Consider the following 26,040-nt stretch of genomic DNA (forward strand, 5'->3'; position numbering starts at 1 on the left):
TAATTGTAAGGGGTTCTCTTAGCAACCATACATATAGAAAATGACAGCCATTGTATAACAAAAAGCAATACTTAATGAGACATGAACTATGATGACTGGTCAATTGTTTTCGTGTGAACAAGCACCTGATGATGTCACCAATGAAGATGCCATTGGTGATGATGATGATGCCACTGATGACGATGATGTGGTTACATCATTATCTTTCCTCAGTTGTAACCTGTAGGGGATGGGGAATTACATGATATAACCAAGTAATATGAAGTAGAAGAAAAGAATTGGAATTTTTAAGTTGGATTAGGGATCAAAGATAACATGTAGTGAAACAAGGAAGGTCGCAGATAAACTAGTGGGTTAGGGATTTAATGTCTACTAGTATATTATACTAGTGTAAAAATAAAAATAAAGCATGAGAATAGAGGTCGCTGAAAAATGGAAAGAAACAAGAGTCAAACAAGCCAGTATGTTAAACAAAGATCTCTATTTGGACTCAATTCAGAAGCATTCTATTTATGGAAACTGCTGTTATTTTTCCTTAGTCTCCATATCCATTGAGTACGAATAGAGATTTCTGTGTGTCAACATGCTGGCTTGTTTGACTCCTGTTTCTCTTTTTTCAGCGATCTCTATATTCTCATGTTTTAATTCTTAAAAGTTATTTTTACACTAGTTTGTTTACTTTTTATAAATCCATTTATGGATAGTAACATGATAATACGAGGTGCTGTGGTTAAAATATAGGTAATGATTTCCAAATGAACATGTTTATGTCAATGTGAATAGATTGGATACTTATTAACACATTAACACGTTGGTTACCCTTGCAGAGACTTAAGTCAGAAGATCAATGGGGTGAAGTGAACCTTCGCTTGAAAGTGGGTGTTAACAATATGCATTTAAAAATAGGTAATGGATATGAAGAAAGACATAGGAAGGTAGATTTTATCCCCAAAAAGTACTCCCATTCTGCTCTAGCCTGGAAAAAGAAGATAAACAAAATGGCTCAAAATGGCAGATTTCATTTATTTAAGGTAGCGATAAAGCAATAATGAACACAAGAAGCCATAGCAAATACATATGACGTAATTTGTGGTAAATTAGCCACTACACCATAATCAAGACTCACGATAGTGAGTCACGAGGCCAAGAAGCACAAAGCGTGCGCCCACAAAAATAATAAACACGCGACCACTACTGTGAGTCATTTACATGAGGAATCGATTACACAATCTTTTAAAATCCGCATGGCGAAATCTCAGCCTTACTAAAAGATTCCGCCTCGAAACCAGGGGCATGTAACCTTTGTATAATGAGTAACTACCACATGAAAAGTCAGGCGAATTGTTGGAGTAGTTTGTTCCATCGCCCACCCATTTACAATGCATTAATTAAATTATTTATTCAAATGTGCATCGTTCTTTTTTCATTTTCTTCGTCATCGCATCCCATTGGAGCGATTTTCTTTCAACCATGAAGTCGTATTGTAAAAAGGCTGCGGCTATCTGGGGCTTTTTACACAATGTATCTGTACATTTAATTTCGCTAAAAGTTGTTCATTAGTTTATGAGATCGCTTTTGTGCTCTTTGAAGATTCAAACTTGCCGCCATGACGTCGAGGTGTGAGGCGCCCGCCTCAATTCCCAAACCCAACCAAACAGTATAGAAGTGGGCAAGGTCATTAGCCATAGCGAGCTGGCTGATTTGATAGACATTGTGCTGTCAACTCTTGGTTTAATTGTGAGTCCAGTCACTGATTTGTTTTAAATTCGCCACGGTATGCCTCCACTGACTCGTTATAGCATGACTCTGGCCCATGCAAGGCCATACATAGCTATAGCCAGCTGTTTCATACCCACAGTTGAAGTAACTTACTGCTACATTACCCGTGCACGTCTTTAATCCCGCCCCAGCCCTTCAGTGCCTCTGAAACTTCAGTGTTCACTTAAAAAGCCAGCATCAGCGCATCACCTTTCAGCACTTAACCCACAATTATAGAAACTCTTTAATGATAGCATGATATATTGTAATAGTAAACATTTACATTATGATAATCTCATAAAATTAAAAAAATGACTACAATAGCACAAGAAGCCAGATACACTAGTGTTTGGCTATGAAGTACCACCAAGAGTTTCATAATATAGTAGTGGGATCTTGGTATGTTTATACCACTTATTAATTTTTCTTCACCATTTGCGTAATTTGTCCATTGACCATAAACTCACCCGCCAACAGTCACAACATCAGTATCCACCCTGCATATACAGAAAGGGATACAGTATGGTAAGGCACAGCTAACTATAAAATTTAATTCCACTATTATGATTATTGTTAAAGTGAGCATCCCACATAGCCATTCCCAAGATGTATTCAGCATACTGCAACAGTTGATGACCAATTTTGGAATATATTACTTGACTTATTTTGTGGTTCTCACCTACATTGTTGACATAACAATTTTTGTTGCTAGGACATAAACTAGGAGGGACTAATGGTTATAGCATAATGGTAAACAAGTCAAAGGAAATTTTAATAAACTAGCAGTGATTGAATAGTTGATAGATAAAAGTAGCTAGCAGTGATTGGATAGTTGATAGATAAAAGTAGAAGACAATTAGTTTTTCAGTCCTGATTGTTTGAGAATAAGCACATTAGCTGCTATAAGCATGAAAAAAGCAAGACAGACTAAATTTTAACATAAGGTTTATGATGCAAACTCATTGTGCACCTACCAATGTGTTACCCCACCACCCCCCTTGGATGTAAAGCCTGTAAGTAGGGCTTTACAAGGCGAAACTGCAGCTTCACTATGGGACATTTGACAATCATTCATTAAGCACCCAAGTAGTTTTTCTATGCTATGTCAAATCCCCCATGTTGCAACTGGAGCCAATGGTGGAGATTTGACACAATAGGTTTGTCCTACCATGGAGCATTTAACATTCGGTTGTGCCCACTATAGCCCTATATATTCCCTAAGGGGTGGGGGGTGGGGGTTAGTAGGGCAATACATTGATATGTGCATTATATATAATATGGTGCATCTACTGGGGTAAGTAGGTTAAGCCTGTACCTTGCGGGCCTAAGCATGTTCCTCTCCTGTTTTGAAAAATAACCTTTTTATTGCCTGCCCCTAACTGGAGTTTACCTGACACCTTCAACATCACAAAAAGCTATCTAAAATGGTTAATTTAACTTTGACCATTAGTAAACTACAACACTCAACAATTATATCAGAGTATACATAACTCTATATATCTGCCCAGTTACTATATAGTAGGGTCCAAGGTTGTCTCAGATCTGCACATATTATCATCACATCAATCGATTGATGCATAGTAATTATGGTATACTGTATGTATGCATTGAGCTGAGCCCTCAAAAATATCATCTTATTAGTTTTGTAGTATTGATTTACTTGCTAATCATTCAAATGCCTGACACATTATTTATAGCCAAAGATTTCATCATACATTAGAGGAAGCCATAAAAGTATATAGCCTTTCCTGAACTGTTGATGGAAGCATTTGTCTGCTCTTAACAACTTTGTTGTCATCACCAAATCTGGTTGGTTGAAATGTTGAGAAAAAATCTTTCATTTTTAGCTGTTTTCTCACCAGGGTTCAGCTCAACTTGTTCGCGGTCTGACCCACACAGCTGCTAGAACAAGCCAGCTCGAGGGCCAGCTGCAAGGATCTGGCCCACAAAAGCATATATATATCTAATCCCAGGAAGCTACTATGGCATGGGAGATTTCTGTCTAAAATTACGACGATAGTTATATATCCGTTTACAATGGGACTTATACACGAACTTACTTGGCAATTCGCTGGGAGAATAGTGTGATGCATTCAGCGCCTTCATGTCCATTCCGAGGCCGGCATACAACAGCAACAACTCGCAGCCAATTCGCCTCCACTTGTTACACACACAGACTAGTTATATCACCAATCCACCGCTTCAGGAAGAACCATTAAGATCCTCGACTTTGTCACTATCCCCAGTTCTTACTTTCACGTGAAACATCACGCAAAATATCACGTGAGTCCTTGAGGGAAATATGAACGGTTTGAATGAGTTTTCTCTTAGCAAGTCACTTTTAGTAGCGCTTCTAAACACTGAAATTGAAGCTTTTGCTACTGATTTAGCTAGCTAATCTGTTGCTGAAGCTGTTATTATGCATGCATGTATGCAGTGTCTCCTATGATAATAGCCAATCTTCAGTAACTGTATGTTCTCCATTCAACAAAAAGTAGTGATATCCTGTGCCAAAAACAGCCCAGCTGTAAAAAAGGCGAGGCCAAGAATGCACAAGTACATGTTCATGGAGTAACTACAACCAAAAGACAAGGAGAAAACATCCTGACCACCTGGTAGACTCCTGTAAGCGTTTGAGCGTAAATCGGATGGCTGCAGGTTCGAGGCTACCTAGGTCCAGTCATGGATTTTTTCTCCTTTCTCCAACTTTTCAAACACACCTTAAGTAGTTAAAGTCTAAGTAGCTAAAGTCTTTGAGCAGGCTGTAGGACCAGGTGTCCTACAGACCTTCAGCACGCATTAATAAATAAACTAGTGTCCATTTGGTTCTACTTGGGGTACTTAGAGATAATGAGTTACTCTCTAGAATTCCTATGGATATAATTACATGAAAATAACAAGGAGAAAACATCCTGACCACCTGGTAGACTCCTGTAAGCGTTCGAGCGTAAATCGGATGGCTGCAGGTTCGAGGCCACCTAGGTCCAGTCATGGATTTTTTTTTCTTCTCCTTTCTCCAACTTTTCAAACACACCTTAAGTAGTTAAAGTCTAAGTAGCTAAAGTCTTTGAGCAGGCTGTAGGACCAGGTGTCCTACAGACTTTCAGCACTTGTGCTGTAAAGCATTAATAAATAAATAAAACATGATATCAAAATCTGGCCAAGAAAGCATTTACAGTATAGGCACTTTTATGCATTCATTTTCTATATGCTTCACATTATCACATCCAGCTAGCTATACATGTGTGCTTGCAATATAAACAATACTACTGAGACGATAAAAGATAATTACACTGTATTGTTACCAAAATTAATTTAACTAAAAATTTATAATTGGTTTCTACTTGGTCATCTTTTTATTTAATATACAGTGCAAAAAGATGGCCAAGTAGAAACCAATTGTAAATTTTTAGTTAAATTAATTTTGGTAACAATGCAGTGTAATATCTTTTATCATCTCAGTAGTATTGTTTATATTGCAAGCACACATGTACAGCTAGCTGGATGTGATATTGTTAAGCATATAGAAAATGAATGCACAAAAGTGCCTATACTGTAAATGCTTTCTTGGCCAGATTTTGATATCATGTCTTTTGGTTACTCCATGAACTTGTACTTGTACATTCTTGGCCTCGCCTTTTTTTTACAGCTGGGCTGTTTTTGGCACAGGTAGACTAGTTACCAAAAGCAGCCACCAGTAACAGGTGAGTTGTTAGCAAAAACAACAAGCAGCTGCTGTTACACAGTTCAGGTGGAATGTAACTCACCTTTACAATAAATTAACAAACTTGACAACTTGAAAACAAGTACCACTAATAACTATTATTTGTTTCGGCTCACCTTACAGCCTGTTACAAACATGGTCTTTTCTTTGTAGATACGGGCTGAACAGCACAGCCAAAACTTCGTGTGAATGGTAAGCAATAGTGTCTGAATAATTCTACGTATCAGTATATCATATATCCATTCTATGGCTTCTTCGCTTGGTGTGAATGGTGGAACAAGGCTCTCATTTGCTTGTAAATGCCATATATTTCGACTTGTACATCGCTTCCACTTATTGATACGTAGGATGATTCTTGTAATAGTATGCTTTCACCATGTGAAGTATTGGAGTTAAAACTTGAGGTTGTTGAGAGATAACGCGTCTTCTGTGGTCCACTGAGTACCACCGATTTATTGGTTTGAGAGCAGTTCTACGCTTTATACTCTCTACGAATGACAGATTCCTGTATGTATAGTTTATTTGCATGCAAAATAAGTACTAGCTTTCAAAATTGAGACCATGTTGAGATACAGCAGATTGTTGTCAAGAATGCGCATTATTGCTTTAGCGCCACCTTAAAAAAGTACTTTTATCAGATGCTTTTGATTTCATCTCTGCTAGTGGACCAAAACTTCTTCCAAGTTAACTTTTTAGGTTGAAAGAGATTTCTAATGTGCTATTTAGTTGAGTGTTCTATTAGGATTTAGAAAAAACATAGGCGACCTCTATTATGAACCACTACCATGGTTCATGATATCTAGCAAACTTCCTTGTTTCATCACTTTTTAGCTATTCTATTGTTTCACTACTTTTACTTCAATCACTGATATTCCTAATTTCTCCTTCTACTTGTTTGTTTGTTTACCTTTTAATAACATAATTATGACAAATGAACTAGTGCATACCACATTAAAACAAAGAATGGCACCAGAAATACCATAAAATTTAATTTTGCTTTAGAACGTGTCCCAACAATTATTACATAATGCGTCTACTACACTTTGTTTTCAGCTATGCTCTGCCCATTACACAGAACTACAAAGAACAGTACAAGAACTGTCTTTGTAATCAACCCAGTCACTACGGAAAATACAGGCGATAAGCCACAGGGAAGCCGCATCCCGATATCATGAATCAACACTTTGCGTTGCTAGCGAAAGAACTGGAGGACAAAGGTGAGTCCATAATGTGTGTATTGTACATACTGCGGTTGGCAAAAGGGAAGAAGCAACATCAAACAATGAAGAAATCAAGCCTGTAACCTTATCCATTGTCGAGTTATGCTTGGCTGGAGGCATCAGTTACGTAGTTAGTCAGCATCTGAAAACTTTTATTGAAGGGTTTGTGAAGACATTTTTGGGCTTGGCTGTGCCTAACCAATGCTGCCAAGCCGTCATGAAAGGAAATTGAGAGGCTGGTTTTAGGTTTGGCTGGAAAACTTCATGATCCCTAATAGGGCTGAAACAAATACTAATACTCGGAGAGTGCTCGTTAAGGATTTGGTACTCGGATAGTAAAATTGGTACTCAAGTACTCGTTAAGATCACGTGACCCAGCTCACATGATCTATTTGCCATCAGGGAGTGACACAATGAAGGCTGTAGAGTTTTGATTAGCATATTTTTTTTGTCAGGGACACTAATATCAGTACTTTAATACGGTGTGTGTATCATTGTTGTTACTTGAAAAGCTGTAAACTGTTTAAAGTTGGTACAAAACATGTCAAATGGGTATGACTACAAATAGCTAGCAATCGTGACTACTCGATCGTTAACTCTAGAGAGTACTCGAATACTAAAAAACCATGATCGTTTCAGCCCTAATTCCTAATACTGTATAGCGGGTTTTTCTCGCAGACAAATTTACTTGCGAAAATAAAATCATGCAACACTTAATCTCACGAGGTGACAAATTTGCAACATGAAATTCCTTGAGCGGATTTATTACTAGCTAAGTGTTCGTGTATGAGATGGAAAGCAGTGAAATTCAAATTTTCTCATGGTAACTGTGTATCTATGCTTGTATCCATGACAAATTGGTGCAGGCACCTGAAGTTTGCCAGGAAACGGGTAGAGCAGCCTGTGTTCAGGGACATTTGGTGAAGAAACACGTGTTGTGTAGGGGAACGAGCAACTGATTGAGCCGTTACAAACCATCAGTAAGTTGTACTGTATATTAGGGATCATGGAGATTAAGGTTTATCTGGCCAAAAAATTCACCAAGACACCAGCTTCACAATACCACCTTGGCAGTATTGGTTAGGTATAACCAAGCCCAAAAGTGCCTTCAGTACAATCTTAAAGGCTTCCAATAAATTGTTACTAAAAAAATTTTTTTAAATTATTCAGTGTAATTTTCTGCCTACCTGCCTGCCTGCCTGCCCGATGCCTTCAGACAAGCGTAACTTGATAACAGCTAAGGCTATGGGCTTGATTTTTTCCCTGTTTGACGTCACTTCATCCGGATATGTGTCTTTTGGCATACCGCAGTACGTACTATGCACGCATCATGGACTTACCTTTGTCCCCCTTTGTGTTCCATTTCTTTTTGCTGACAGCCCCAAGGTGTCAATTTGCAGTAGCACAATGCATGGCTTACCTTAGTACAGTACGTTTGAAAACGGGAATCACCCATATACTGGCCTAAACGTAGCTGAAAGCGAAGCGTAACGGCTGCTGCACTTTCGAGACATGCAAAAATCATATTTTCATGAACGTTTAATCTCTAATTCAGTCTTGGTCTTGGGTATAGACTGAATTGGGGATTCAATGTTCACTAGTATATCTGCAGGTGTAGGCGACCTCTTTTTCCCCTACTTTCTTTTCTATGAACCCTGCTAATTGAACTTAAAATTCCGGGCGCACGCCTGGTTTACTGAAATTGTTTCCAAAAAGTGTGTGTTTGTATGTATGTTTGCTTGTATATTTGTTTGTCTTTCCGCACCCACGTGAGCAAAACTTTGTTTGCTAAAAACAGCTTTTATGTGAGAAATAAAGGCCATGTAGAGCCTGAATTAAACTTCCGGGCAGGTGAGCTATGGTTTAAGGCGGTTAATACGATACCGCTCAAATGTAACATCGCAACGTATGGGATGAATACTAGCAAAGGAAACAGGTGCCACGCCCTTTAATTAGTGAGTTTTTTAATCACTCACAATTGAGCAGTGCGAGCAAGTGTGACATTACATTTGAGCAGTACAGTACATGCCAGTTTGAAATACGGGTGAAGCGAGTTTATAAGGACGAGGTGAATGCCTTGCCCAATGGGCTTTACGGACGTCAAACAGCTGAAAAACAACACAGCTGGCCTCCTAGGCTATCGGGTATTTTCTTCGAGTTGAAAAGGGGGCGTGCTCGTACATACGAAAACGAAAATGAAAAGCAGCTTTGGGTTTTGCTGGAGAATTTATGTAAGAAAGTGCTATAGATAAACAATAAAACAGTTAAGATACTTCTCTACATTATTAGTGGGGTAAAGTGATTTGTTCGAAGTACGCCTCCTTAACAATGTAATTACAGAATTACCAAATAATTAAGAAATATAAATTACTAAATTACTTCTATTTTGTATGTAGCAGTTTAGTACACTGTTAATTAATTCCAGTTAGGTTTGTTTGCTGCATGGCACCTGGTTTTTAGAAGTAGCACAACATCAACTTGTTTTTCCTTACACTTGTGTAAACAAGCACCTTGTCGAATGTTCCAACACAACAGTTTTACAAGTGCTAAAAACCTTACAATAAACAAAACTCCATGTGATAAAATATGTTGCTAATTTTAATATTGCAAAGTGCCAAAAAATGCGAGATTAAAGTCCTCGCAATAAAAACCCGCTACACGGTATCATACAGTATGGTAGTACTGTATATTAGGGACTGAATTAGGGATTAAATGTCCACTAGTATACGTATCTGCAGGTATAGGCAACCTTCCTTGTCTCATCATTTTTTAGTTAGCCCTTTGTTTCACTACTTTTAATTATTTGATCCCTAATCAAACTTAAAATTCCTTCTACTTCTACAGTACTACCGTACTGTTGTTAATTGATGTATGCACAATCTTTGCAATAGACTACCAAACTAACTGAAAAAAGAAAGTAGTTCAACCACAAATTATGCAATCCATCTGTATTAAGGCCCACACACACAGTGAGGAACTCACAAACTCTTTAAGGTGTTCTGTGTCATCTGACGCTGCAACACAACAGGGACACTACACCGCCTCTTCTCCAAGTCCTGTTGTTGATAGGAGTACACCTTGTGAGGTAAGGCAGTAATAGATACACTGTGTTCCAGGGCTTGGTGAGGATTGCTGCTACTGGTAACCACTGAATGTGTCACTGGGCTACTTGCATACTTCTTGTGCTCCACCCTAAAACAATAGTAACATGGTAAACATGGTAACATGATGATAACCATGTTAACATGAAAACACATCAGATGAGTTTGGTCATATGTCATAACTCTATTAACTTATCTTGTCATGTGAAATGTTAAAGTTTTATAAGTTTGTAACAAGTAACTAGTTACTATGTAATGACCCCAATTCTGGGCTTACATTGCTATCTTATCCTACCATGAATTTTGAATGTACCTATGAAATGGTATGATTTGCCATGATGCTACCCCTAGGACTCCATGAATTTCCTATTGCAAATTTTCATTCATGGGATATTCACAAGATATTCATTGGTCTACTGCAGTTCAAAAAATTCTTGCACGTCAACAAATAGTCACATGCGGTAATCGTAGTTTGAAGTTTTAAAATGAATCCATTTGGTTGGACGAAATCTTGTGCACATGATTTCACTTGCTATTGTTGTCACGCAAGAACTATTAGAACTGCAGTATGAAAACTCATAGACCAATGAGAAGTATGAAAACTCATACATAGACCAGTGAATATTCCATGAATGAACACTTTTCATAAGAATTTCATGGAGTCCTACAAATTAAATTCATGGTGGTAACATGAGTACTTCATGTTCATGGCAAATGATAGCAATTTCATTGCCAATTTATTATATACATCACATGTACATCACATGTAACTAGTTATTTTCTGTACAAAAACCTCACTACATTCTTTGACTGATGGTTAGTTAAAAAGTGTCGACATGTTGTACCATTAATTTCTCAAGGCACAATTTAGTATTAATTGTAATTGCCAGTGTAGTATGAGTCCATCAGAGCACATACCATCACCCTCCAACATTGTACCCACAGTGGAAGCCTTCAAACCTATCTGTAGACCATAATCACCTACACTAGCCCAATAGCAACACTAGGTCATAGCTTCAACTTCCCTTGTGGTCCTCTAATGATTAGTATATTACCTCTTCTGGTGGGTATAAACTTCGACTTCCTTATCACTGAACACTGGATGCTGACTGAAAAGCTGGTAACTTTCTAGAAGCTCAAACTTCAACTTTTCCATACTGTATGGTACTAGATTGGCAGGTGGTAACCATTAATTACAACATAAACTTTCTCACATAATCACTGAAAAACACTAGCGTGGAACACTCGATGCAATGACTCAGTCAAGGGTCACTGAATATAGAAGGCTGGAAAAATATAGTGAGCTAAGACTTTACAATTGAATGAAGAGTTCCTCGTGTGTAAATAATCATAATTTCATTTCATTGTGGATCACTTGAACAACTTAACTAATAAATAATGCTTTCCTGACATAGCTAATGAGACATTTCACTTGGAAAGTAGAAGTGTGTGATTATCTAGACTAGCTATTTAAAAAATTAAAAATTTCAAAAGAAGTAGGGGTTGATATACACGCTACAAAAAGTAAGGAAACAAGCTAAAAAATGTTACAGCTGAAATGAGAAATGATCCAGCAGTAAAAAGTGGAGATCCAGCAGTAAATAGTAAGAAAACAAGATTAGACAACTATTTGCTAAAACGAGACACACTTTAATGCCTACTTTTGGCTAATCTACCATCAAATTAGCCAAAAGTAGGGATTAAAGTATGTCTCATTTTAGCAAGTAGTCATTTAATCTTGTTTCCTTACTTTTTACTGCTGAATCATTTCTCATTTCAGCTGTAACATTTTTGAGCTTGTTTCCTTACTTTTTGTAGCGTGTATATCAACCCTTAGTTCCTTTTGAAATTTTTAATTTTTTAAATAGCTAGTTTGTTTACTTTTTTTGTCTAGCTAGCTAGCTAGCTATATTATATCTTTTTGTTTTCCACATACTATAAATATCACTTGAAGCAGCTATCTTTTACCTTTGTACGCAATAAGCGCCTCTAAAAATAATTATTGTCTTGTCTTTTAAAGCTATCTAATCCAAAACAGCCAAGCTGTAAAAAAGAGTACGGCCCTCAGAAAGGCTATGGTGAAAAATCAAGGTGGCGGCCAAGAAATGGCTGTGATGGTAGGTTAATGGTAAAAATTTTAATAATGACAATTCAGGTGAATTTTGTGCCAAGACTAAGCGGCACCAAATTCACCTGAATTGTCATTATTAAAATTTTTACCATTAACCTACCATCACAGCCATTTCTTGGCCGCCACCTTGGATTTCACATCTTTTTTCACCATGGCCTTTCTGAGGGCCGCACTCTTTTTTTACAGCTTGGCTGTTTTGGATTAGATTTCACTTCTTTTTGTATTTGTATACCCCAACTTTTTTAACCTATCTTTTTTTCTTTACCACAGGAAGAAGAGAAAGATGAAGAAGTTTTCAAATACTTTAACTAATTCAGATTTTATCAGTAAATGTACAAATTATATATATTATAATACATTTATTACATGTTAATTATTCCCTATACAGATAACTTGTTTGCAACTCTCTACAGGGTGATTTGTTTGTAGCTGAATTTCCTACAAGGTAACTTCTTCTAGCTGATCTTTCTACAGGGCGATTTGTTTGTAGCTGAGTTCTCTACAGGGTGATTTGTTTGCAGCTGAACCCTCTACATGGTAGTTTCTTTGTAGCTGAACTCTCTATAATGTGACTTCTTCTAGCTGAACTCTCTACAGGGTGACTTGTTTCTAGCTGATCTCTCTACAGGGTGACTTGTTTCTAGCTGAACTCTCTACAGGTGATTTGTTTGCAGCTGAACTCTCTACATGGTGGTTTCTTTATAGCCGAACTCTCTACAAGGTAACTTCTTCTAGCTGATCTCTCTACAGGGTGATTTGTTTGTAGCTGAACTCTCTACAGGTGATTTGTTTGTAGCTGAACTCTCTACAAGGTGATACTTCTAGCAGATCTCTCTACAGGATGACTTGTTTCTAACTGAACTCTCTACAGGGTGATCTGTTCATAGCTGAACTTTCCAATTGGTGATTTGTTTGCAGCTAAACTCTCTACATGGTGGTTTCTTTGTAGCTGAACTCTCTACAAGGTAACTTCTTCTAGCTGATCTTTTTACAGGGCATATTTGTTTGTAGCTGAGTTCTCTACAGGGTGATTTGTTTGCAGCTGAACTCTCTACATGGTAGTTTCTTTGTAGCTGAACTCTCTACAATGTGACTTCTTCTAGCTAAACTCTCTACAGGGTGATTTGTTTCTAGCTGATCTCTCTACAGGGTGACTTATTTCTAGCTGAACTCTCTACAGGTGATTTGTTTGCAGCTGAACTCTCTACATGGTGGTTTCTTTGTAGCTGAACTCTCTACAAGATAACTTCTTCTAGCTGATCTTTCTACAGGGTGATTTGTTTGTAGCTGAAGGGTGATTTATTTGCAGCTAAACTCTCTACAAGGTGACTTCTTCTAGCTGAACTCTCTACAGAATGATTGATTTTTTTTGCAGCTGAACTCTCTACATGATGGTTTTTTTGTAGCTGAACTCTCTACAAGGTGATTTCTTCTAGCTGATCTCTCTACAGGGTGATTTTTGTTTGCAGCTGAACTCTCTACATGGTGGTTTCTTTGCAACTGAACTCTCTACAGGGTGATTTGTTTGTAGCTAAACTCTCTACAGGGTGATCTGTTCGTAGCTGAACTCTCTACAGGGTGATCTGTTTGCAGCTGAACTCTCTACATGATGGTTTCTTTGTAGCTGAACTCTCTACAAGGTGACTTCTTCTAGCTGATCTCTCTACAGTGTGACTTGTTTCTAGATGAACTCTCTACAGGGTGACTTGCATGTAGCTGAATTGTCTATCAGATTAACTGTTTGTAGCTGAATTCCGTACAGAATATCTTGCAATGTAATATAATTCTATAATGGAGTAAGTTATAAATGTAGCTGAATGCTCTATTAGGGTGACTGTTCTATTAGAGTATCTCGATCTCGCATTTGCTACACGTAGTTGCCTTTTGAATCATAACTCAGTGGTTTGTATTCCGATTCTTCTGTACTACTGCAAGGACTTTCTATGATGATTATTCCAGCTACATACTGATTTTCAGCTCATTGCTCTAAGCGGTTTGCCTGGTAGACGTGAAAACTAATAGTTTTTTTTATTCATAAAAATTGATCGCATAATTTTGACACAGGTTGGGTTTTGTGTCATATCTCCATGGTCTTTATCTCAATTCCTTTCAACCACAAAAAGGCACTCCTACGATGGTTACTCCATTTACATATCAATTTTCAACTCATTCCTCCAAGGGGTTTACCCTGTAGGCGTGACAGACCTTCGACCTTATTTTACACACATAATCAGTCATAACTCCGTGAATGTTCATCGGATTCCTACCAAAGTTGGTACTGAGATCCGCCTTAATGAGCCCTTCAAGTGTGCCAAAGTTCAGCCCGATTGGTGTACGCATTCATATTTTATGGCAGATTTTGCGAAGTGTGCAAAATGAAGATGAAAAAAACAACAAAGAAATTATAACGAAATTTTGTTCGCTTGTATCTCGGAAATGGCTGGACCGATTTTCTCCAAATTTGGTATGTAGACTCCCATAACTGGCCGGCACGTCTGTAGCAAATTTGGTTCCAATCGGATAAGGGATCACAGAGCTACATAGGTGTGAAAATTGCATTTTCTTTCTTCCTGTTAATATACTCACGGTGTGGCGCGCCGGCTTCTTGGGCCACACGACACACTATCGTGTGTCTTGATTACAGCACCTGTTTAAGGCTTCAGCTACATTTCTAATGGCCTAAATGTTGATGATTTTACAGTAAAACATCGCTGGAGAGTCCACCATATATTAGAGTGGAACCCTCGCTTTTAGAAGTCTGGATCCCAAAGTAGATCCACCCCTCAAGACATTATTAGCTAGCTACCTCATAAAAAGACGACTACCCAGCGTTAACAAATGCTAGAGACAACTCCTTGGGTATTACACCCGTTCACCCTCATCTTATGCACAAGTATTCACACTTCATTAAAATACGTTTTTGGGCTGTGGCACATGCCGCAACTATTAAGCACCTAAATTATTAATTATCCTTCAAGAGGAACAAAGAAGCAGATGAATGATGAAAGCAAACAGCATGGTGCAGTTGACAGAACTTAAATTGGAACAACAGATTCGTGAATTCGATGTCATTACCTTGACTGTCTGAAATTTCTGGAGCCGTATACCTAGCGTACCGGGTCTTACAGCAGGCAGGCTGGCAGATGAAATGTAGGTGAATTTCAAATTTTTTAAAACTCACTGTACATCGAAACATTCGACTTTTCGCTTCATTTACTCAAGGTACAGCATCATTATAACAGTACTAATGCATTCCAGGTGGTTTTTTTGGGTAAAACTTATTGCAAGGCCGTTTTTTGAGGTGCGAAAATCCACGAAACCATATGATTTCTCACCAACCCCTACTATACAGTACTATCGTACTGTATGATACATTCGATTATCGAGATATCGTAAAACTAATATAATGATAGGTTATTTATCTAAACTTCCGTAAATTACTTGTATACCAAAGAATATCTTATGGTGTATATAGACACCTCCAACTCTCCCACCACTTGGGAACAGTGTTAAAACTAACATTTGCTCACTGTACTGCTACATTATTGGCAGTTAACTAAAATATATATTTGTTTCAATTATCTAGATATATGTTAGATAATCGAGATAAGTTCAAAAGGATAAATCTAAAATTGTCATTGCAAACCTCTATCGGAAAGCAAAAGTAGCTACATGAGCGGACCTTTTAATTCCTATAGAGCTTAGCTATATATTGTTGTGCTCAGTTGTTTTAAGCAGTACTAGTGTAGCCATCCATCAACAATTTTCCTAATGTACTTTTGCAGAAGCATAATTACTTATACACTGTAAGAATGTTGGTTAATACACCAAAATCAACATGAGTTGGCTAAATTGAGCAAATAATAAGTGTCATCACAGTATACATTACTGGTGTATATGTAAGAGTCTATACTCCTGCTGTCACATCCTTTTGTTGGTTAGGGAGTGACCATATGACTTGAAGTGGCCTAAGTTGTTTTTTTGGCTTATGTTTTAATTGAGGTGATAAATCGTGGCTGCTATAGAAATGGGACAAAGCTGTTCCACGTAAGTGACAAAGATCTGAACCTGAACAGTTTGCACATTAATAGCTACAATTGTATTAAATAGACTGTGGTCTCATTACATGGCTATGATTATCCTTACCATAATGTATTATACTAGACAGATGCTAAAGCAGGTAGGGACGAACCTGAGGTGTGTTTCAATTATGCAAAAGTTAATTGGATTGTTATGCTATGCAGATAGTAAATGAGGAAGTGCTTTATGAAAGTGATAGATTGGAAAGTTTGTATGATGAGGACCATCGGAGTACACAGGGTTATGCAGTTGGAATCAAAGAATAGTGCAGTCATTATGTGAGTCCGCCTCATACTAATTGCAATAAAAGCAAACTCAACAGATTTTGTTCCTTTATTATGTCCTCAATGGCAGAAAAAAAAAGTACTAAGGAATCCTCGTAGGGGAACAAATTCATTTTTTGCTGCTTACCAGTTTGACGTTTTTATGGTGTTTATAGTCATATCTCAGCTAGGAACTACTTATATCAAAACTTAATATACCATCAAAATACTTCAGCAAAAACTAATCTTTTTGTATTAAATTATCATCCTAGGACGATGTATGGACAAGTTGTAAAAATATGTTTCCAGGTTATATCACTAAGAGATTGTAAATGCCATTGTATGACTACTCAAGTGTGTCGATATCATTGTCATAAGATGCGTTTGTGCAGTCAGTTCCCTTGCAGTTACGACAAGCTCAATGTTGTGCTTCTTGCATGATTATCTTAATGTATTGCAGTCAGTCTGGCTGTTACATCTGACCAATGTAGCAGATGTACAGGAGGAGCAAGAGGTAGAAACATTTGGAGTACGTGCCACCACACTTTCATGCATACTTTCTGACAAACAAGAGTATAGTAAATGCATGTACTGAGATTCATGAGCAAGAACGTAACAGATGATAACAGTACTATTATAGAACTTTGCGTGGGCAAAATCAAAGGAAAGTATACTTTAAATCTCATAAAGTACACTTTAGGGAAAACAGTGCTATATTGCCAGAGTGCTTTATTGTACAATTAAAGTACTCTTGTGGGTAATAAAGCACAGTTGCCCACGTGCCCTAGTGCAGGCTAACAGTCCACGGCGCTCACGCCAGCATGACTAATCACACAAGTCGGTGAAGGCTGATAGCCTGCACAACGCTGAGTGATCAATCACCCCAGCCAATACGAGTGCTACACAGTAAATTCAAATGGATCAATTCAACCTCCATGGGTAAATTTAACCTACAAATTTTTTTGTTAAAATGATCATCTAAAAGTGGTTATAACTAGGGTAGGCTTTTGGACTAAATCAGTCAAAATAACTAGGGTAGGTCAATATAACTATTAACTTAGGATGTTGAAATAACATATTTGGGTAATTTCAGTGTGTATGGTCAAGTCTACTATGGCACAGATTAGATGACCAGCTACATGGTTAAATTTACAGTACACTAGCCATTATAACATTTGTGTTACATCCCACAATCAAAAGTGAACACGGAGAACATAGGTTTTATATACAATTTGAAACTTCTATAAGATCAGGTATGTTTAAAGTATCAAGATGCAGTATGTATGTAACAACTATTGCGAATATGTGTCGTAGATAGATTAATGTATGTTATTACTAATGATGACTGACTTGTTAATTAATGTAAACAAACAAATAAGCAAATATTTTGTGACGAGAGTTAATTTTACCACAGATGGTTAAAATAACCATGATGGCAAGGTTATTTCAAACACTTAGCTAGAGGTTGAAGAAACTTTAGGGCATCTGGGTAATATGACTATATCTTACAAAGTTAAAATAGCCAAGTATATCCTTGGGTCATTACTACCAAAAAATCGGTCATTTGAATTGCAGGTAAAACAACCCAAAAATTTGGGTCATTTGTACCCATTTGAATTTACAGTGTACCACTGGATTGCTTTTATAGACATACCTAAATGCTTCGATGATGGGTGGGAGAAGGTAACATTGCCATTATTTTTTTAATGCAAATGGACAAGTCCTAGAGATATCACGGAAATACTTCACAATGTGTCACAATAGAATCAATTGTGGGTTGTGACCAAAACCTGCCAAAATACACGATGAACATCTACCATGCCAAACTATGGTAAACTATACGTGTGAGTTACTTTGTTAAACTAGTGTGTGTGTATTCAGGCTGCTAATAGTTCGTGCAATGCGTGTTAATTATAAGTCCTAGTGTATGGTGAAGCTACAGTTCCATAAATCATTTAAAGCATTGCCTTGCTCGTGCTGTATGAAAAATAAAGCACTCGGCGCTAGGCCTCGATGCTAATAAAGCACTTGGCTTTGCCTCGTGCTTTATTAGCAACTCAGCCACACACCTCATACTTTATTTTTCATATAGCACTCGCGGCAATGCTTTAACATGTACGAATAAAGATTTGTGCTGACTGGTAGTAGAACCCAATAAAAGTGGATTGGAATAATCCAGTAATGAATGAACTGCCTTTTGAACTTTTTTCATTTGTAGTTGTGAACCTTTTATTGAATTTTAAGTGATGTTGGATAGTTTAACTAATGTGTTATCTTTGTTCAGTAGATCAGTAGCAAATGTTGGACTTGTTATCATGCAAGGGTTCATTACATCTTTTTCTCTGACAATACCATTCTCTTCTTTGCAGTAATAAACAATCACATTGTTCTACTGCCATCTTAGCTCTTCTCTGTCTGTTATATTCTCTCTGCTTGGCTACTCTCACTTCTTTTTGTTGTAAAGTTTCTTTATCACGTCTTTATTTGTACAGTTCCCCATGCCTTCGTCAACGTCTGTCATCTTGACTTTCAAGTAATCATTCAACAGTAGCACCATCCATCTTCCTCTAGTCTCAGCGTCCTCAACAGTAGCACCATCCATCTTCCTCCAGTCTCAGCGTCCTCAACAGTAGCACCAACCGTCTTCCTCCAGTCTCAGCATTGTCTGATTTTTCAGGGGGTCGCTTATGAAAATTATAAACACGTGTCTTTTCAGTCATGTAATGAGTTTTCAGGGGCTGATCTAGGGGAGGGGCTATGGGGGCTGAAGTCTCCCCCTCACTTTCAGACTTTACTTGATCAATACACTGAAGATTACAATGAACTTCTGTCTTAGCAATTAGCATAGATTTAAGGTTACGGGTTAGGCGCTTAATAATAGGTTATTATTTTTCGATGCACGATAATGGATGATGCAATATTAGCACGAAACTCGAGCAGGTGTTAGTGAGAAGGTTGTTAACTTCAAAGCGTTGTATAGCCACGTGATAATAGTGGAGGAATCATACAAAGTGAGAATTAATAATTTACTGCAGAATATAGTCAAGCGTAAAATTAAGTCCCGCAATATGGTTGAACCAGCGTTTACCCCCGCAATATGGTTGAACCAGCGTTTAGCACTACTGCTTAATGTGGTTATTATTCATCAAAAATAGCAGCTGTCAGCCAATTAGTACTAATTTTTTTAGGGCAGTATCAATGGGTGGTTATATTATCTAGGTCCTGTCATGGAGACTTTGTGGGAAAACTGACTAGAGGCTGGTTAGTTACCGTATCTTTCAAGGATAATGGTGATTAGTTCTGCTACGGAAATACCGCGAGTCCACTACAGTGCTGTTACAATTAGATAACAACTCAATTTGTTCGTGAGGACCTAGAAATCACTAAGTAATAGCTTATTAATGCTAAATATCACAATATGGCTTCCCATGAAACCTGGTTTTTGATGAATAGCAATCAACAGTTTCACTGTTTAGTGCCTGCATTTCTGTACAAGTGCTTCCCTTGTTGAGTGTATCACCGCTTATGGTATTACTTATACGTTAATATTCCACGTAATTTTAGTGAGTTCTTCCAAGCAAAACGGTTAAAACAGAACTATAAACAAAGCGCCTGCAAAATTATTTATCTGGTAACCCGTAACCTTAATGGTACAAATACTCATTAAACCACCATCTTTTTGAGGCATTAGTTATCAAACCGGATAACTGGGATCAGCATTGGAGGTGCATAAGATCGAGATACTCTAATAGAGCAGTCATCTAACTACTCTAATAGAATATTCAGCAGATATTGGTTCTACTATAGAATTTATTCATATATACAAAAGATGTGTCTATAAATACAATGAAGTGCATTGGTCTATTTAAAAGGCCTTCAATAACTCATCTAGTTGTACAGTCATTCTTATTTCAAGTATACACATACCACTGAAAATGCTCTCAGATGGCATGCAATCTTGCATCATTCAAATTTCAAAAATTTCCAGTTTCAATTACATTATTATTCTACTGTTGTACAGTTGTGAGAGGGTGTTGGTTGCCCAAACCTTTTCATTAACGAATGCTACAGAGCTATGCCTAATCTAAATGAGGGCAGTATATAAAATATCCCATCCAAAACAGCTTATAGCTGTAAAAAAAGTGTGAGTTCAAGTAAAGCAGAGTTAAAGGTATGGGTCATTCCATGTCAAATCAACAAGGAATTTAGGGTCACCTCTCGGATTTTGATGAAACTTGGTGTGTTTGTAGTACCTGTGGTGCTTATCACTCATGCAAATTTTTAGCTCCATACATTCCATAGTTTCTGATTTATGACCACAAATATTTTGAATATTTCATGAAAATTTGGTCCATCTCTGGTTACAAAATCAACTGCAACTTTGTACTGTGTAAATATTTTTAAACACAGTTTTCACTGATGGAAGACTGTTGATTGACCTTTCCAGTGATCCCTAAATTATGGGATATCTACTTAATTATGGTTCAACAGTACTCCATTGAAAACTTTAATCCTTTATATTTTGAAAAATGCTGCTTGAAATTTTTCAAATTCTTTTGTGAATAATGATTGGGTCATAGTCTATGTTTGATAAAATTTTTATGGTGGGACCACAATGGGCTCAAGAGATATAATGAATTATGTTGTGGTATGCGGTGGAATTTGCAGGCTATTATTGCTGTATTGGAGTGTACACCTCCAATAACCACTCACAACAAGGCCATGCCAAGTTTGTCTTACAGAGTGAAGGTGTCTAGGTACATTGAAACCTGTATTAATGACCACCTGTATTGAAAGACCATCTATAAGCTGCAGCTAATTTATACTTTAATTGGATCTTAATGAATAGCCCCAAAGCATCAATCTTTTCTAGCAAATCCAAAAATGGTCCTTATTAGACAGGTTGACTATAAATGAGATCATCATGCGTCCATAAACACATTAATGTTGTACCATCTCTTCAGTTATACCTTATTTATTAAGTAAAATCTTGCCGTAGTGCACTTACATACATATCCCCACTCTACACTATTTAAGTTACGTACATGGCTGCATAGGTACAACAGACCTCCTCAAAAAGGATATCTGGGTACCTTGATAGCCTCATGATCTCACTTTATAATTGTATGTACATTTTGGACCCAAGACAAGTCTGTGGTTTCTCAAAAATGAACACTTTATCAATGGTCCAGGGAATAGAAGAGTTACACTGTATATAGTAGATGCATTACTTGTACCAAGAGTTTTTATACTATTAACACTTGCTTGCACCTCAATGCGTGATTTATAGTACTGTAATTACTAAAATTAATGGTTTTTCAAAGTATTTTGTGTTCACGTTTTTGAAGATCAGTACAGGTAAACGTTAAATATGTGGCCAACATGTTTACTTCCTACATGAGTATGTGTATGAATTTATGACTTGATCTTCAAAGTGGTTGTGAATGTAAAGTAATGTAGTAATTAATTTCACACATTGAGGTACAATCAATGCATGTACGTATATGGTAAAACCCCTCCATTGCTAGGACCATAATAAAGTGCTCATATTACAGAAGCTACAGAGGTATCTTGGTCCAAATGTATATGCACCGCTAGAGTGGGAGTACAGTGTATAAACAGGTGTCCTGGTTATCAAGGTATCCAGGTATCCCTTCTGAGGAGTCCTGTTGTATGTATCTATGCAGCCACGTACGGAACTTAAATATGGCTAAATCCACTACAGTTAATAAAGAAGGTACTTGTGAAGAGATGGTACAACATTTACATGATGTTTAGGGACACATGGTGGTCAGATCTATAATTTATAGTCAACCTGTCTAATAAGGACCATTTTTGGATTTGCTAGAAAGGGTTGATGCTTTTGTGCTATACATTAAAGAAGTATAATTTAACTGCAGCATATTGGTGGCCTTTCAATACAGGTGGTCACTAATACAGGTTGCAATGTACCTAGACACCTTCACTCTGTAAGACAAACTTGGCATAGCCTTGTTGTGAGTGGTTATTGGAGGTGTACACTCCAATACAGCAATAATAGCCTGCAAATTCCACCGCATACCACATCATAATTCATTATATCTCTTGAGCCCATTGTGGTCCCACCACAAAACTTTTATCAAACATAGACTATGACCCAATCATTATTCACAAAAGAATTTGAAAAATTTCAAGCAACATTTTTCAAAATATAAAGGATTACAATTTTCAATGAAGTACTTTTGAACCATAATTAAGTAGATATCCCATAATTTAGGGATCACTGGAAAGGTCAATCAACAGTCTTCCATCAGTGAAAATTGTGTTTAAAAATATTTACACAGAACAAAGTTGCATTCAATTTTATAACTAGAGATGGACCAAATATTCATGAAATATTCAAAATATTTGTGGTCACAAATCAGAAACTATAGAATGTATGGAGCTAAAAATTTGCATGAGTGATAAGCACCACAGGTACTACAAACACATCAAGTTTCGTCAAAATCCGAGAGGTGATCCTAAATTCCTTGTTGATTTGACATGGAATGACCCGTATACAAGTTGTAAATATTAATCAGATAGTACAATTGTTAAAGTATTAATGAGAACTATGTGTTTCTAAGTCCTGTGAGCATCTTCATAAATGCTATTTAAATTTCATTCTCAATAAAGCAAAGTGTATAGATTCTCTGATAGTAATAAATAGTTTGAGTTTGGCCATCTTTCCTGTATACAGCAATGCTATGAACAAAGGAAAAGTGGCCAAACTCAAACTATTTATTACAGTCAGAGAATCTATACACTTTGCTTTATTGAGAATCAAATTTAAATGGCATTTATGAAGATGCTCACAGGACTTAGAAACACATAGTTCTTTAACAATTGTACTATCTGATTAATATTCACAATTTGCATACCTCACACATGCATGGTATATCACTAGGCCGCATGACTCACTACTGTGAGTCTTGATTTATAGGCAAATTATAAGCAATTGTATGTGGAAATACCTCCAAAATTGCTGCATTTAAGTATCTATTTTTCAAAAATTTGCATGCCCCAGATCCCCTAGTTCCAGTATTTTCACATGAGAGACTGGTACCTTGAGTTAGCCCCCTCCCCGACCCACCCATCCCTTTTGTAAATCCTAAATCTGTCCCTGTAAACACCAATATTTGAATGTTTAATAGGACCAACCCATATTTGGATGTTTGACAGGACCAATGGATGTTTGATAGGACCAGCCCATACTTGGAGCATAGTTGTGCAGTAATGTTAGCGATTATAGTGTCTGGGGCTAGACTCGGCTAGTAGTGTTATCTACCACGTAGCTACCCATCAAACTGGCAAGTCTACTGAGAATTTCAGTTTGACAGCACCTGTAGTGGCATCAGGATTCTAATTATCATGTGATGTTTGACAGGACCAGTTTACTCCATTTGTTCATGGCACATCATGTAATGTTCGATAACTTTGTATTTGTTACTGGACATAGTCTGTACATGCATTTGACTCGTATGTACCACTTTCCACCTAGTGTGGGACTCACTCCCAACAATCTATACATAATGCCAATAATCCTTATAGCTTAGTTATACTATACTTATTGATCTCTTCATGCAATGGTTCCAATGTTTTGTACTTATAGGGTTTAGGTAGCTATAGCTTCTTTTCTTGTACCCTTAATGCATATAGCTACACATTACAGTGACTTACTGGTCTGCTAGTTTATCAAGGTGTAGTGAGCGTAGAGCAGTTACCAGACCTTTCCTTCTACCATTATACTCCTGACACCATATTGTCAGTAATTTGAACATACGTTGAGCAGTATCACGATAATCAGTAAGTATGCCCTTCCAAAGTGATGGGTCCACCCCTAGGAACAAGTGGAAGTAACAATGACTGCTCTTCATCTGACCAGCTACAATTTCTAACTCCCAATGCTCAACTTTGTCTGTCCATGACATAATGTGAGGCTCACTTTTCCACTGGGATATCCTCTTTACATCTTCCCTGTCCCACTTAGTGGATGGCACTCGTAGATGACACACCCCCAATGTCACATCAGGTGTCGGTACATAATCTACTGAAGTGCCTTTAGTCGGAGCTGTCTTGAGGCCACTAGGCTGGGCACGATTACGTGTGAAACAGTTCAAGCTCTCGGAGGAGCGAGACAAGTGTGCATGTAGAGGATGTACGGGAAATTGGGTTGTCCGTTTATTGTCGGTTACCACCTAAAATAATATTTAATATAAAGTATTAAAGTTACTGATTTGATATACCTTGGGTAACTCCGTCGAACTGAGCACTGTTGGTTGTGAGTGTCGCGCCGCCTTCATCCACTCCTATTCGTAATCCAGCTTCACACGTGAAGCCTTCGTCGACTCGTAAGAGTCGTATCCGTCTAGCGCGTTATATTCGCGGGAATATAAACGCTATTTGCAATCCGCGTAAATATCTTACGTAAGTGGCATACAGGCATACATGTGATGCCCAGTTGACGTCATTGATGTGTGTTAGTAGCAACGTAAACCCTCCCATCAGGTTACTATGGGACGTAATTAGTGCTCAGTGCTCCCCTGCCGAGTTGATAGAGGTCAGGAGAATACTTGGAGAGTCACTAATCGAGCAAACCTGCGAACTACATGCTGAGGTGTGGTGCGCTTTAATTCAAGTGTTGTATTCACACATTTTGTTAGCTGCAGTGTCTGTCTGAAATCTTACAAGTCGCATCATGTAGTCATAACACACGTGACCACACGCTAGATAAGAGACTGGTGCAGCAAGCGAACTGTTTACTAGAAGTGTTAAGAAGGTAACACAGTTTGAAGTACTAGTATGTCACACCCCCTCCTTGGGGCTATGTTATGGAGGATTTGAATAATATTGTTTGTGTCAATATTCCTTGTGTTGGAGGCAAACTAGTTTGTTAAATGCCCACCACCTAACTACTGAGCCAATTGCTGTTATCTGGTTAAGGGTAGCCCCAGGGATGGGGCAAGAGATGATCCCCTTGTGACGGATTGCAATATTACATAGTGATGTTATTATAGTAGCCAATCAGAAGAAGCTATTGAAGCAGTAGCACATGACATCAGGTAAGGATCACAGTACAAACTAATCACCCTGTACTGATATCATAGGATGAAACTACAATTTGAATGTGACCAGCTACAAGGACACATTACCAATCTACAACAAGTGGATGCCTTTGACAGCCCATCACCAAGTGAGTGCAGAGGATATATTATTGCACTAGTTTCTGAAACATAAAAACAACCACTTGCAATATCATAAATAGAAAGCAACAAACAAAGGAAGTCATTTACCAATCCCTCATGGCTGTAATGCACCTATCAATGCTTTACAGGAGGAATTGACACAAAACTGCTGCCCCATTATGGGGCATTTGACAATCGTTCATTAAGCTCCCAAATATTTTTTATTGTAACTTTCTTTGCTATGTCAAATCCCACGTTACAACTGGGGCCAATGGTGGGGATTTGACACGATAAGTTTTCTCTACTATGGGGCATTTGACATTCGGTTGTGTCAAATTCCCACTACAGCCCCATATATGCCCGGGGGGGGGGGGATAGTGGGGCAATACATTGATAGGTGCATAAATGGACAAGTTGTGACTAACCAGTACAGATTATGAATTGTTCTATTTAGTGGTCTCCCAATATATGTATTGTAGTCTTCCTGTACAGGTGGACAGTACATGCACTACCCTAGTAATCCAGGGAAAACATACTATATACACTGTTGGACCTATTGT

The 26,040-nt window shown here is 37.7% G+C and overlaps 2 protein-coding genes across 8 annotated transcripts in view; one reads left to right on the plus strand and one right to left on the minus strand.

Moving 5' to 3' along the window:
* Positions 1–24,785, minus strand: LOC136255704 (uncharacterized). Of its 2 annotated transcripts, XM_066048525.1 has the most exons (5): positions 24,542–24,785; positions 24,241–24,493; positions 23,976–24,135; positions 9,685–9,894; positions 1–220 (listed from the first exon to the last, which is right to left on the minus strand). In XM_066048525.1, the coding sequence occupies exons 1-5, from the start codon at positions 24,596–24,598 to the stop codon at positions 100–102; spliced, it is 801 nt and encodes a 266-aa protein (XP_065904597.1). In that variant the 5' UTR covers positions 24,599–24,785; the 3' UTR covers positions 1–99. The 2 variants fall into 2 exon arrangements, with proteins under 2 accessions (XP_065904597.1, XP_065904596.1); XM_066048524.1 differs by having other exon boundaries at positions 23,976–24,493.
* Positions 24,527–26,040, plus strand: part of LOC136255709 (uncharacterized) — a 1,982-nt gene continuing 468 nt past the window's right edge. The window contains exons 1-4 of one of the 6 annotated variants that reach the window (XM_066048536.1): positions 24,527–24,912; positions 24,965–25,074; positions 25,316–25,357; positions 25,403–25,488. In XM_066048536.1, coding sequence (XP_065904608.1) covers positions 24,769–24,912; positions 24,965–25,074; positions 25,316–25,357; positions 25,403–25,488 — 382 coding nt within the window. In that variant the 5' untranslated portion in view covers positions 24,527–24,768. Of the gene's footprint in view, positions 24,913–24,958; positions 25,075–25,312; positions 25,358–25,402; positions 25,489–26,040 lie in introns of all 6 variants that reach the window. The other 5 variants (XM_066048535.1, XM_066048533.1, XM_066048532.1 and 2 more) reach the window with 5 other exon arrangements.

Source organism: Dysidea avara, chromosome 5 (genome assembly GCF_963678975.1).
Source record: "Dysidea avara chromosome 5, odDysAvar1.4, whole genome shotgun sequence".
Lineage (NCBI taxonomy): Eukaryota > Metazoa > Porifera > Demospongiae > Dictyoceratida > Dysideidae > Dysidea > Dysidea avara.

What these genes read in the sequence shown, in the direction of transcription:
- LOC136255704 (XM_066048524.1), bottom strand. Translation starts at nt 24,598, where the DNA reads ATGAAGGCGGCGCGACACTCACAACCAACAGTGCTCAGTTCGACGGAG. An exon ending in GTTCGACGGAGTTACCCAAG is followed by an intron (nt 24,494 to 24,541) that starts GTATATCAAATC and finishes ATATTATTTTAG; the next exon opens with GTGGTAACCGACAATAAACG. An exon ending in CAGAACACCTTAAAGAGTTT is followed by an intron (nt 221 to 9,684) that starts GTGAGTTCCTCA and finishes CATCCCCTACAG; the next exon opens with GTTACAACTGAGGAAAGATA.